General features: G+C 43.0%; 2 protein-coding genes and 1 long non-coding RNA gene across 3 annotated transcripts; 2 read left to right on the top strand and 1 right to left on the bottom strand.

Moving 5' to 3' along the window:
* The first annotated feature begins 3,251 nt into the window (after positions 1–3,251).
* On the top strand, positions 3,252–4,402 carry LOC311366657. The gene is made up of 3 exons (XR_014639594.1): positions 3,252–3,339; positions 3,583–3,645; positions 4,054–4,402. It is a non-coding gene; the product is annotated as an uncharacterized lncRNA (long non-coding RNA).
* Positions 4,403–6,082: 1,680 nt separating this feature from the next.
* On the top strand, positions 6,083–8,998 carry LOC311366603 (uncharacterized protein). Its single transcript, XM_084485390.1, has 6 exons — positions 6,083–6,218; positions 6,437–6,502; positions 7,308–7,358; positions 7,813–7,878; positions 8,186–8,266; positions 8,703–8,998. Exons 1-6 carry the CDS (start codon positions 6,182–6,184, stop codon positions 8,810–8,812), a joined length of 411 nt encoding a protein of 136 aa, XP_084341516.1. The 5' UTR covers positions 6,083–6,181; the 3' UTR covers positions 8,813–8,998.
* Positions 8,999–9,591: 593 nt separating this feature from the next.
* On the bottom strand, positions 9,592–11,346 carry LOC311366761 (zinc finger MYM-type protein 1-like; the record flags this gene model as incomplete). The annotated part of the gene is given in 3 exon segments (XM_084485549.1): positions 9,592–9,755; positions 9,758–10,989; positions 11,327–11,346. Coding segments are annotated over 3 exon segments (1,416 nt in total).
* Between the last annotated feature and the right edge of the window lie 941 nt (positions 11,347–12,287).

The raw sequence follows: 12,287 nt of genomic DNA, 5'->3' as shown, positions 1-12,287 counted from the left end.
TCTGGCATCCCCCCCTCCCTCCCTCCCTCCCCCCCTCCCTCCCTCCCTCCCTCCCTCCCTCCAAAGCTTCTGTTCCACGCCCCCACCTTGTGTTGGTGTTGTCATGATGTTATCCCCTAAGTGTTGTTGTCACTGCATACCTGCTGCCCTTTCTGCGGGTGAGACCTGCTCACACACACACACACACACACATGCACAATGTGGCACGCGCGCACACACACACACACACAGACACACACACACTTGCACACATGCCCGCGCATTCACCAAGGCACACACACGGTTTCCCCATGGCTAGTCACACGTGGGCACGTATCATAGGAAGACAGAGAGAGGGCCATTGTAGGCGGATACATGTCCTGTACATACCAGGGTACCACACAGATGGGCAGGTGAGAGGGACGGGCTGCCTCAGTGTTAGCTGAAGAGAGCATGTGAATACAATCGTGATAATAGTTATACGTATGTGGAAAAAACATTGAGACAAAGACAGCTCATTGGGATGGTGTTTGTGGTAACCGTTTGCGTGCGTCCTGTGTGATGCATGCGTGTGCGTGTGAGCATGTCAGCGTGCGTGCATGTTTTACGGGGCGGAGGTAGAGAATCCCGGAGAATGCTGCCAGTGTGTGTTTCTTTGTGGGGCATCGTGCAATAAAGGCTAAAGATTATCCCTCCCTCCAAGGTGTGCGATCGCTCGCTAACTACAGTAGAATGCATGAACAGATTCCCCCCCCCCCGAGAATGGCTTCGTTGTGTTTTGTAGCCGCGTAGCGTATTCACTGTTGTAGTTAGCTTTGTTTGGCTAAGTGTGTGTGCGTATGTGTGTTTGATCTTGAATATGTATGTAAAGCAGCCAGCAGAGAGCAACACAACTTTCCTCTACTTTTCCTCCAGTTCTTATTGAAATAAACAGAGGTGCTAGGACAAAACAATGGCAAACTGTACCACAAGTTTGCTTTGAGCAATTTCAAGAGCAGAAGCAATACTGGAAATTCAGTTCTGTATATCAAGAAAGGCCTAGACTCAGACTAGGTTTAGTCACGGGACGGTTTGAGTTGGATTCATATTTATTTGCCCCAGCCTGCTCCAGCCTGAGAGACTACCCCCAGGTAGTCTCTCAGGCTGGATTCAATCCTCGGTTGCACTGCTGGGTTGATTTGAATTTTGAAAGTTCAAGGAGGCAAAATGTGTTGTGTTGGTTGATTGTTTTGATATGCCGTGGGCTAGGTGTTGCTTTTAGACGTTGTGAGGTTTGCATGCTGTAGAGAGTGAGACAAACAAGCAATATGGAATTCAGTCAGCCAGGGATTGAGCCACCAAAATCTGTAGAGTCAGGTGATCCTGCATCGAGACATGGAGGATGTAGTTTTGGTTTGTAGTTGACCATTTAGAGTTCCCATAGTAACTCTTCTGTTAGTCCCGCCCATCAGCTTTCACAGCCACTCAAAAGATAGCTTTACCCTGTCACTCAATGACTGGCCCCCGCCCCCCCTTGGGCTTGTGGCAAGCTTTTGTCTGCCCTGCATCTGTGTTTGTGTTTGTGTATCCGTATGTACTCTATTTGTGTGTTTTAACATAGGAAAAGCAGATCGTACCAGCAAAACACACGTGCACGCATGTGTGTGTGTGTGCGTGTGCGTGTGCGCGTGTGTGTGTGTGTGTGTGTGTGTGTGTGTGTGCGCGTGTGTGTATTATGTGTCATGAGCAGATCTGTGTGTTTTTACTTTGAAGCCAATCAAAACTGATGACTGCATGTTGCCTTATCAAGCAATCTGATATTCACGCACACATCACACACACACACACACACACACACACACACTGACACTAATTCACATAGCCACATATTGTAAACATAAACAGAGTGTATGAAAAACACACCAGTGACATACACAAACACGAATCAGCAGACACTGGACAATTATCACACACTATGTTTAAGTTGGCATCAAAGCGGACTCGCTGATTTTTTTAAACAGTATCAGTCAAATAAAAATGGTTTGTCAAAATCTGAATGTTGCATTGTGCCTTTATTTATGCATCCATTTGCGGAGGTTCAGACAGGTTTGTGTTTGAAAAGAAGCCGATAAGATGATCAACAAGTTTAAGTATTATTATAGTATTAGTAACTATTTGAGGCTCTCCGAACAGGGCCCAACCTAATTTACATTTTTGTAAAGGCAAAAAACCAACAAAGTACGCCCTTTTGACACATTATGTAAGCCATGCCCTGCACGCCGCCAAAGAAGAAGTGCCTATGCAGGGATCTCACAAACACATTTCACAGACTTGTACTAATTGTCGAGTAATGATTCCCAGATTTGATAGAACGCTTAGAAAAAAACGTAGTTTAAATCGAAAGACTCTGGGAATAATTAAAAAGAAGCAGCTTTGAGAAGTGTCTCTAGAAGTGTATTTTTTGTTAACACAGGTCACTACCAGTGCATACATTCGGCCAAAGGATTCACATTGCGACAAGATGGCACATATTCACTGTCTAGTTTCTCAGTATCAAATAGAATGCGGTCTATCACACACACACACACACACACACACACACACGAGCACCAGCTAGCTTACTAAGGATTGCTTTGTGTGCAATTATCTTTCATTACCCTGCCAGGTCGCATTTCACTATTCTCACGCTACATGTCCTACCAGCTTTCTACCAATGAGGAGACAAGAGGCTGCCAGAGCGACGCTACAAGAGCCATGCCTGGGCGGGATACACGGAGCCCCGCGCCCAATAGCCATTCCCAAACACTTCAAAACATGCACGCACCCAAGAGAGGCACACCCCTTCAAAGCGCCGCCCCCCACACGCAGAGAGTCCCTCCCTCATCCTTTGTGTCTTGTTGAGGGATGTTTTCGCCATGACGCATCCAAACTGCCTTGACCTGTTTTAAGGTGAATACCTCAGGGTCTCACATCCTAGACAAGTATTGTTCATGTGTGGCGTGTGTATAAATATTAAATAGTCTACATTGTCATACAATGTCTTTAGCAAGCAACATCAAGATGCAAAAAAAAAATAGAGTGAATGGGAATATGTGGGAAAGCTGTTCTCTAACCCAATGAGATAATGATCTGTGTGTTTGCGCGTGTGTGTTTGTGTGTGTGTGTGTGTGTGTTTTAGTTGTTGGAGAGGGGAGGGAGGGGAGGGAGGGAAGGGAGGGGAAGGAAGGGAGGGACACAGGTCTGTAGGGCTGGCTTTAACGATACTCTTATAACACACTTCCTCAGTATTCCATCAGAACACTCTTTCTTCACACGCAGCGGAACCTTTCAAGCTAACCATGAGTGGCAACCAGATGATCGACGGTGTCATTGATAAGGCCTGTATGTACTGTTGTTTTTTACGTTGCTGGGGTGTTTTTGTATATACCAAAAGGGCAACTTTGATCTTTGATCTTTGATGACATGTCTTTGGCGGATAAATATTTGATATTTCCGGTTTATGCATTGTGCAATCAAACTAGGTTCCTGCACAAATGACCTTATTGGAGTATATCTTCACCTTTAGAAGAGGTGCATTTTGTCTTCAGCAGGGGAGAGTATTTCTGATTCTTTGTGGTCTCCCAGGTGTTATGGCAAAAGACAAAGTAGCCGACATGATTGGGGGCAAGGGAGACGCCAAGGAAGAAGGTATGTGTGGATCATTTTATCCAAACTGGTTCAGTCTGCCGTCTTTGACTACATACATAACAAATATATTTATATAAATATACTTTTAATATATTTGATATACATAAGTTGAACTATTACAACTATACATTTCGAAGTCTAACAAATTTAGATTAGAAGACTCATATGATTCGTTAACCCTAACCCTACCCTAACCCTAAACTCACAAAGCCTGTTTTGGTTTGTTGGTATTCTTACATAGAATATTCATGTTTTACTATGCCACTAACCTGCTCCATCTGATCATATGTGTGTGTGTGTGTGTGTGTGTGTGTGTGTGTGTGTGTGTGTGTGTGTGTGTGTGTGTGTGTGTGTGTGTGTGTGTGTGTGTGTGTGTGTGTGTGTGTGTGTGTGTGTGTGTGTGTTCAGGTGCAGGCGCTGCAGGTGCAGGTGCTGAAGTTGCAGGTGGTGCAGGTGCTGAAGGTGCAGGTGCTGAAGGTGTAGGTGTAGGAAGCCTTTTATCTGGACTGGCCGGCAGTTTGGGAGGCGGCGGAGACGCAGCGCCAGAGGCCGGTGGCCTTGGTGGCTTTGCGAAAAAGTTTGGCTTCTGAACACCTGGACCCTTTCATCTACATAGTATAATATATATATATATATATATATATATATATATATATATATATATATATATATCGCGAAAAACCACAAGCCTGGAACTTTGACTTGGAGATCATCCTGCTGCTGTGTGCGTGGTCCAAATTGTGGTCCAAATTTTTTGTTGTCATGAAAATAAAATAAATAACAAGCACCGCCTCGTGTTTTTCATTCTGTTTTATTGGTTTTAAACAACGTGACAAAAACATTAACGCCATTTGGGGTTAGAGCCAGAACCTTGACGGTGGAAAGTGAACTGACCAGCTATTTTTAGAAATTGTGAATTTAACAACATTCGTATTACAGCCATTTTTTTTATCGGGATTATCTAATTATAGTTGAAGAGGGTTAGTGTCTTAGAAACAAGAGTCAAGTGAGAACCTTAGTAAAATACAGATGTGTTTCAGTTTTGGGAGTCAAACCATGGAATGGTCTAAGTGACAAGTTGAAATTGTGTAGCTCTCTGTTGAGTGAAATTATTAAATGTAAAATGATCACAATTTAGAGTAAATTTTAAAATAAATCGTACTTTCGTACTGCTGATATTCTGGGTTATGATTGTTACAGGATAGGCCAGGGCTGAAATGGGACATCAAATCGGATATGGCTTTTTGTCCTAGACCAGCCATCCCAAATCATTCACACATTTTTTTCTGCATTCGCAAAAGCACACCCTGCTTGGAGGATCCTAGCCTCCAAGCCAGTTTTCTGCACCCACAGCCCACCCATGCTGAGGTTCGTGCAGCAAACATATCAGTCAGTTTGGCTAATTTTGCATATTTTGCATCTGTCTGAAGGGCGTGTCTATTTTGGCAAGCCTTTATATGCACCTCTCTCATTTTTGATCTTATCCAAGGTTGCCAATGTCCAATGTCCAAGACATTGGACACCCCAAACAGCTATCCCAGAAAGTCACATGCCTTTGATTTTTTTATGGATTCATAAAAGTTTGTGTTTTTTATGTAATGATATAATATGCTATTCATCTGTTGAATGTGAATCGACTGCATTTGTTATGTTCAAGTAACCCACACTCATTTGAATAATATATATTTCTTATATGTTTTTATTGGGTGGCAGTAGGGGGGGGGGGGCATAAATATGACAGCACTGGGGCCCTTAATGACCTAGTTACGGCACTGCCAACTTGCCATACCTTAGGACGATGAAAGGCAATTGACGTGGTCCGCGTTATTTAGCTTACGTCCATAATTAGTGGCCGATCGGAAAACTATACGAGGGCTTAAGCCTTAAACTCCCAGTGCTACAGCGCGCCGTGGCTACGGTGTGACCGGTGCGGTCTGCTCTGTCTGCGTACCTCCACGGTAAACATTTCAAAGCCTTCTGCACGTGTGTAACCGAACCCGGGGCAGCGCATCGTATGATTGTATACGAGGTTATACGAAAATAATCCCATGTTATTTTTATAGAAGCTAAAAATAACATGATACTATTTACCGGACGGTTCGGCCTGTACTGGTGTCATGGCAACTAAATGTAAAAAAAGGGTTAGATGATGGCGTGATGGCCAGTCCAGCCCTGGGATTGGCAAAAATAACCCTTGGGCTTCAGCCTATTCTTCCTTTTTCGGTCATGATTGTGTGAAGCTTATTGTGGGAAGTTGTTGGAAGAATGTATTCGGATGTCTGATGCTCTTCATGATGTATGATTAATTCATTCATTAATTAATGTATAACCAGTTCTTTAACCAAGACAATAATCTGTTGAACACAAGATAATAATCTTGTGTTCGAGCGTGCGTATGTGTGATGGGCGAGGAAGGGAGGGAGGGACACATGTCTGGAAGGCTGGCTTTCACTACACTCACACCACACAGTGCCGCCAGCATAGCTGCACCAGTACTCAGTCTCCACACGCAGCGAAACAACCCTTCAGGATAAACATGGACAGTTTCTTCAACAGTGCCATCGATATGGGTGGTAGGTAGCCTAGTGTTTTATTCTATGATGTTTTTCTTTTGGAACTGAAAAGGTCCTACTTTGATATTTGGTCATTCATGAAATATTTGGAACCAAAACAAGAACCAAAGAACCAAAACAATTTAAGAAGTTCTATATTACCGGTATGTCCATCGTACAGAGGAACCTCCAATTCTAATTCTGTATTCTTGTATGCTTTTCTCTTTGTGGTCTCACAGCTAAAGCGTTGAAAGACACAGTGTCGTCCGCTATTGGTGGAGATAAGCCAGAGGAAAAGAAGCCAGGTTTGTCTAGATCACTTCATTCAGACCTGTTGACTCTGCTACTCCCTGACTTACATTCAGTTAAATTTATATATATATATGTGTATATGTAGATAGATATAATAGTACAACACACCAACAAAGTATACAGTATACTTCCTTACAGTACTTAAGTTCAAGTGGACTCATTTTAATCAAACAATTTTGGGTGGACTCTGAAAACAGCTGTTTTATCGTGCCAATGGATTATCCTTACAGTTCTCTATACCTGATATTGTACTGCATATGCATGCTGCTGATTTCACTGACAAGTTGAGGCATATCAAGGCCAAAAGCCCAAAATTTGCTGGAAAATCACAACTGCATGCCCGGAAGGTACATCACAAGCAGCAGCATGAACACATTCTCCTCAGCCTCCAGCAGTACGCTAGTGGATGACCTCTGAAGATGAGATACCTGCGACCACAGTTATCACAAATGTTTACCTATATGAACTTTTTTGCTTTAACTTTTGATGCTTAAACGCCGAAATATCAGTAAAGTGACGTTTACGTGTCTCATCCAGATTCAGACATGTTGTATGATTTAAAGTTCAACATCATGTGACCAGAGTCACCTCAACTAAAAAACCTGTCGGCCTAACTTAACTCATGTGTATCTTTCTAGTACTCAATACACCCCTGTGTGCATGTGCGCATGCATATGCGTGTGCGTGTGCGTGTGTGTGTGTGTGTGTGTGTGTGTGGGAATGTGGACCAATAGATTCTGAAAATAGGACCAGATTCTGTATTGTAATCTCATGTTATGGTCTGTGATGCTCTCCCAGCGTCGGTTGCAGATCAGATGGCTGACATGTTCACTGGAGGAAGCAAGAAAGGTGACCAAAGTTTGTCTCATTTCATCCAAACTGGTTTGCTTTGCTATTCCCTGACTTGATATTGGGTTATGGCATTTTAATTATTGTACCCCCACCAAATTATAGTTAAACACACACACACACACCTTTTTTGGTTTGACACAGAACAGTCGTGTGTTACTATGCTACTATCTGAGCTGTGTGTGTGTGTGTGTGTGTGTGTGTGTGTGTGTGTGTGTGTGTGTGTGTGTGTGTGTGTGTGTGTGTGTGTGTGTGTGTGTGTGTGTGTGTGTGTGTGTGTGTGTGTGTGTGCGCGCGCGCGTGCGTGCGTGCGTGTGTGTGTCTGGGTGTGAAAGTGAACAAAGTAATTGACCAGATAAAATATGTGATACCTGGTATTGTCAAATGATAGTAAGTCCCAGGACCCGGTTCTGTATTGTAATCTCATGTTATTGTCTCCATTGTGGTCTCCCAGAGTCGCTTACAGATCAGATGGTTGACATGATTGGGGGAGGAAGCAAGAAAGATGACAAGGACAAAAGTTTGTCAAAGATACTTTCATCCAAACTGGTTTACTTTGCTATTCCCTGACTTCCCTGGCATTTTAATTACTGTACCCCGTTTACCAAATAATAGTTAAACACGCACACACAGATTATATATATATATATATATGTATATATATATACAGCAGTCTAATAATCTTAGATTGAAGAAGTGAATTTATTAATTAAAAACTCACAAATTACTTTTTCCTTTTCTGATCTGTCAGAGAACAGTCATGTTTTACTATGCTACTATCTGACCTGTGTGTGTGTGTGTGTGTGTGTGTGTGTGTGTGTGTTCAGGTTTTAAAGATATGCTCTGCGACGCAACAGGAAAATGTGTAGGCCTTGTAGCAGCGGACAAGGCAGCCGATGACACCAAAGGTTTGCTATAGGGCTATAGGAAATTGCGGCCTCCGTTTTTGAAGCATACAAATGTAAATGTATGCGTTAGTAGTCATGGTCAATGTTTAGTAATCAATAACTTCATGATTAGTCATTATGGGGAGACATTGTTGTGTTTGAAACTGCAAGTGTTTCTCATGTGAGACATGGCAAAACAACGTTTTTAGGATTTTACTGTATTTTACTGTATTTTAAGTCCTCTCATAATGGGGGGAGTACCCCCAACAAAAACATCTCATGATGCATTTGGATGTAGAAGCTCTTCAGGCTTCCTCAGCGAATGAGTCCAATAAGGACCCTTCGTTCTACCCACTAGAATATATATTTATTAGGGCTTTCAACTTTGAAACGTCAACGCTGTTTGTGTGTGTGTGTGTGTGTGTGTGTGTGTGTGTGTGTGTGTGTGTGTGTTCAGGTATGGGATCAACAATCTCAAACTTGGCAAGTAAGGCGGCTGGTAAAGCAGCAGCTGACCAGGCGTCTGAGAAGGCCAGCGATATTTTATCGGGCCTCTTCGGGAAGTGACACTGAATTCCAATAAGGACCCTTCCTTCTATCCAGTACCCCCACTGTTTAGAAGAACAAGCAAAACAACAAGCCTGGAACTTTGCATTGGTAATCTACATACTGCTGTATGCCAAATGTTGGCAGCAAATGGTTATTGTAATAAAAATATAAATCATTCATGATTTGAAGCTGAATCCACCACAAGCACTGCCTCATGTTTTCAATTATGTTTATCGGTTTTCAACAAAGAGATAAAAACGAAACAAAATGAGATAGACATTCCCTGTCTTACAAACTTTTTTTTCGTAAATTAGTTATCACAATCGAAATCCGAGGGCCGCATGATTATCAGCCCTTTGGATTTTGACCCTTATCTGATGTCTTCGGAATCATATCTTCCGATTATTATTGGTCAAGTTATTACAGTACGTTTACATGCACAGCTTAATCCGATTAAAGCCATAGTTCGACTATTCTCTGCAATTGGACAACTGCAATTGTCTGAGTATACATGGCGGTGAGTAAACAGATTCATTGGCCGAAGCATGTCATGCCCCGGTACGATAGGTGGTGCCAGAGGCGTCACTAGGTTTTAAGGACAGGGGGGGCTTAGCCCCAAGGAGATGCACAGGATGTTTCACAAACAGCTAGCAAAGACTGAGAAATTATTTATTAGTTACTAGTAGTTATTTATTAGTATTTATTAACAGTCTTTTTTTAATACAGTAGAACAATAAACAAAGGTTTGCAAAGTAGCAGTATGTTTACAGCATTAACAAGAAAAAAAATTGCTACAATTACAAGTTACTTGGTGGAAGCATCAAAGAATGCTGTCTGTTTTTAAGGGTGGCAAATCGGTCTATCACTCTGTTGTGACTCAGATGCTGAAGCTCTGCTTTTTCAATTGACATGACTGCAAGACTGTGAAGTCTTTTCTGACCCATTGTTTGACGCAGCCAGGAGCACTAAAGGACCTTTCACATGAGCAGCTGCTTACAGGCACTGTTAGGGCAACTTGGATGGTTGCCTTCAGAGAGGGAAACATGTCTGAGTCAAGAAGGTTGTGCACAGACAAGATATCTTCAGGTGAACATCCAGCCTCTGTTTTCCGGGCAAGAAAGTTTCTGGCCACCAGAACCTCCTCTGTTTTCAGGTCAATGCTGTAGTGTTTTGCAAGTTCATTCAAGTGTGATTCACACAAGAAGGTCTTACATTTAGGACTGCATGCCTGGATGCCTTTTAGTAGCCCTGCATCTACACTGCAAAATCTTTGCTCAAGCTCGCCAACCATCCTATCCATACAAGGGAAGAATAACTCTCTTTTCAATGTGTCTGAGTTGTTCAGTTCAGTGCGTGAACCTGCAGTTGCCTCCAGCACAAAATCCTCCATTCTCCTCTGTTTATGCCTTGTCTTGGCACCTGGTTCTGGGATACTGTGGGTGTGGCACAGGGCTTTGGTTCTCTCATATAGCTCCGTGGCAAATGCATCTGTGCGTTTGCCCTTAAGTGTGTCACACACTGCTTGTTTGCAGATCAAAGCTTCTGCCAGGTCTAAAGTCTTTTTCTGAAGGAGCTTGTGGAGTCCTTCGGTTACAGACAGAAGTGACTGAAACATCAGTAGTGCGTAGACTGCTGAGAACTTATAGAGCTTTGCTCTGAGACCAACAGCTATGGGGGAGCGAATGGCAGAAAGGCACTCCAAAATGGCAGGCAATGTCTCAAGAACTGCATTGATCGATCGCAACTGACATGCCCAGCGAGTGTTTGAAAGTTGCACAAGCTCAGTTGTTGTCAACCCAAGCCTTGTCTGAGCCTCCATGAACTTATGATGATTCACTAGGGAGGTGCTGAAGAAAGAGTACACACACTCCAACAAGCTGAAAAGCTCCACAGCCTCTGGGATGGCCTTGCAAGTATGGCACAACACCAGGTTAAGTTCATGAGCATAACAATGCACATAAATAGCTTCAGGATGGAACCTTCTAAAATGTGCTTGTACACCTCCAGTGGACCCACTCATGACGGCTGCACCATCATAGGTTTGTGCTACACACTTAAGCTCTGCAAGACCATTGTTTTGGATCTGCTGCTGCAGCTCATTTGCAATGGACTTGGCATCAAATGATTTTATCTCTGCAAGTGCTAGGAAACGTTCTTTCACTTCCCCCTCTGACACATACCTGACACAAACATACCTGACACAAGGGGGGCTTCAGCCCCCCTAAAACAGGCCTAACGACGCCACTGGGTGGTGCTGTACCCATTTCAACTAGTGGTAGTAGAGCCACCGGTTGACCTCTTTATGTCACCAGCAACAACAAACTCAGGCGGCATTCGAGAAAGATGTTTTCAGTAGACTGCTGTCAGTTCACTTTGGGTCCATATTATTTCACCGACGCTCCATTGTTCCGACCTCTCGTCGTATACAGACTCAAGTCCAGCCGGAGGAGCTGGCTCTGCCGGCAGAGGAGTCTGTATACGACCGGAACAATGGAGCGTCGGAGAAATGATATGGACCCAAAGTGATCTGACAGCTGACAGCTCTCCTTCATGTCGCGTTTCATAATATCAGAGAATACCCCCGTCAGTTGGAGAGTTGGGCCGCGGCGCAATGAATGAAAAAAGATTGTAGTTTTTAACAACCTTGTTGATGAGCAACATTTAGAAAAACATGTACTTTTAATTCAGCCTTGGGTGAAATCGAAGTGTAGTGTCTACTGAATGCAATCCAATGCAATTCATTTATATATTTTGAAAATTGTAATGTAATAATTATCAACCTTAATTTTGGGGGGGCCCCCCCAGGTACTTGGGGGGCCCCCCAGGTACTTGGGGCCCTACGCGCTCTGCGTATTCTGCGTATGGGGAGTGGCGGCACTAATGGGACCATAAATCTCACACTTTGCAAGTGAAGGCTGGTTTATACTCCTCCGTCAAGTGCTGTACGTAGTCACGGAGAGCCCTCTCCGTCGTCAGAGACCCTCTCCGTTGCTCTACGTGCGCATTCCCCTTTAACGTTATACCAACAATTCATGAAGTAATCATAACCGAAGCCATGGCGGCCAAAGCAAACGTGGGGCGGTCTTCTGAAATGGAGGAACAGCTTGTAGAGTATGCAATTTTTCAAATTCTTCAAGTTAAAGTTTTTTCAAATTCTTCAAGTTACCTAAGTTACGTAAGCTACACGTAAGTTACGTAAGTTACCTAAATTACAAGTTGTAAGTTACGTAAGTTACAAGTTTTAAGTTACGTAAGTTACAAGTTGTTCTAAGTTACAAGTTGTAAGTTACGTAAGTTGTAAGTTACATAAGTAACGTAAGTTACATAAGTTACGTAAGTTACATAAGTTACGTAAGTTACAAGTTGTAAGTTACATAAGTTTCGTAAGTTATTTAAGTTACGTAAGTTACAAGTTGTTACGTAAGTTATGTAATACATTTCAGCCGTAATATTCTCACATAGCCACAGGGAGCAGCACCGAGCACATTTAATA

Source organism: Micromesistius poutassou, assembly GCF_964030765.1.
Source record: "Micromesistius poutassou genome assembly, chromosome: 21".
NCBI lineage: Eukaryota > Metazoa > Chordata > Actinopteri > Gadiformes > Gadidae > Micromesistius > Micromesistius poutassou.
Note: the sequence above shows the minus strand (reverse complement) of the source record. Positions and strands in the feature narration are given on the sequence as shown.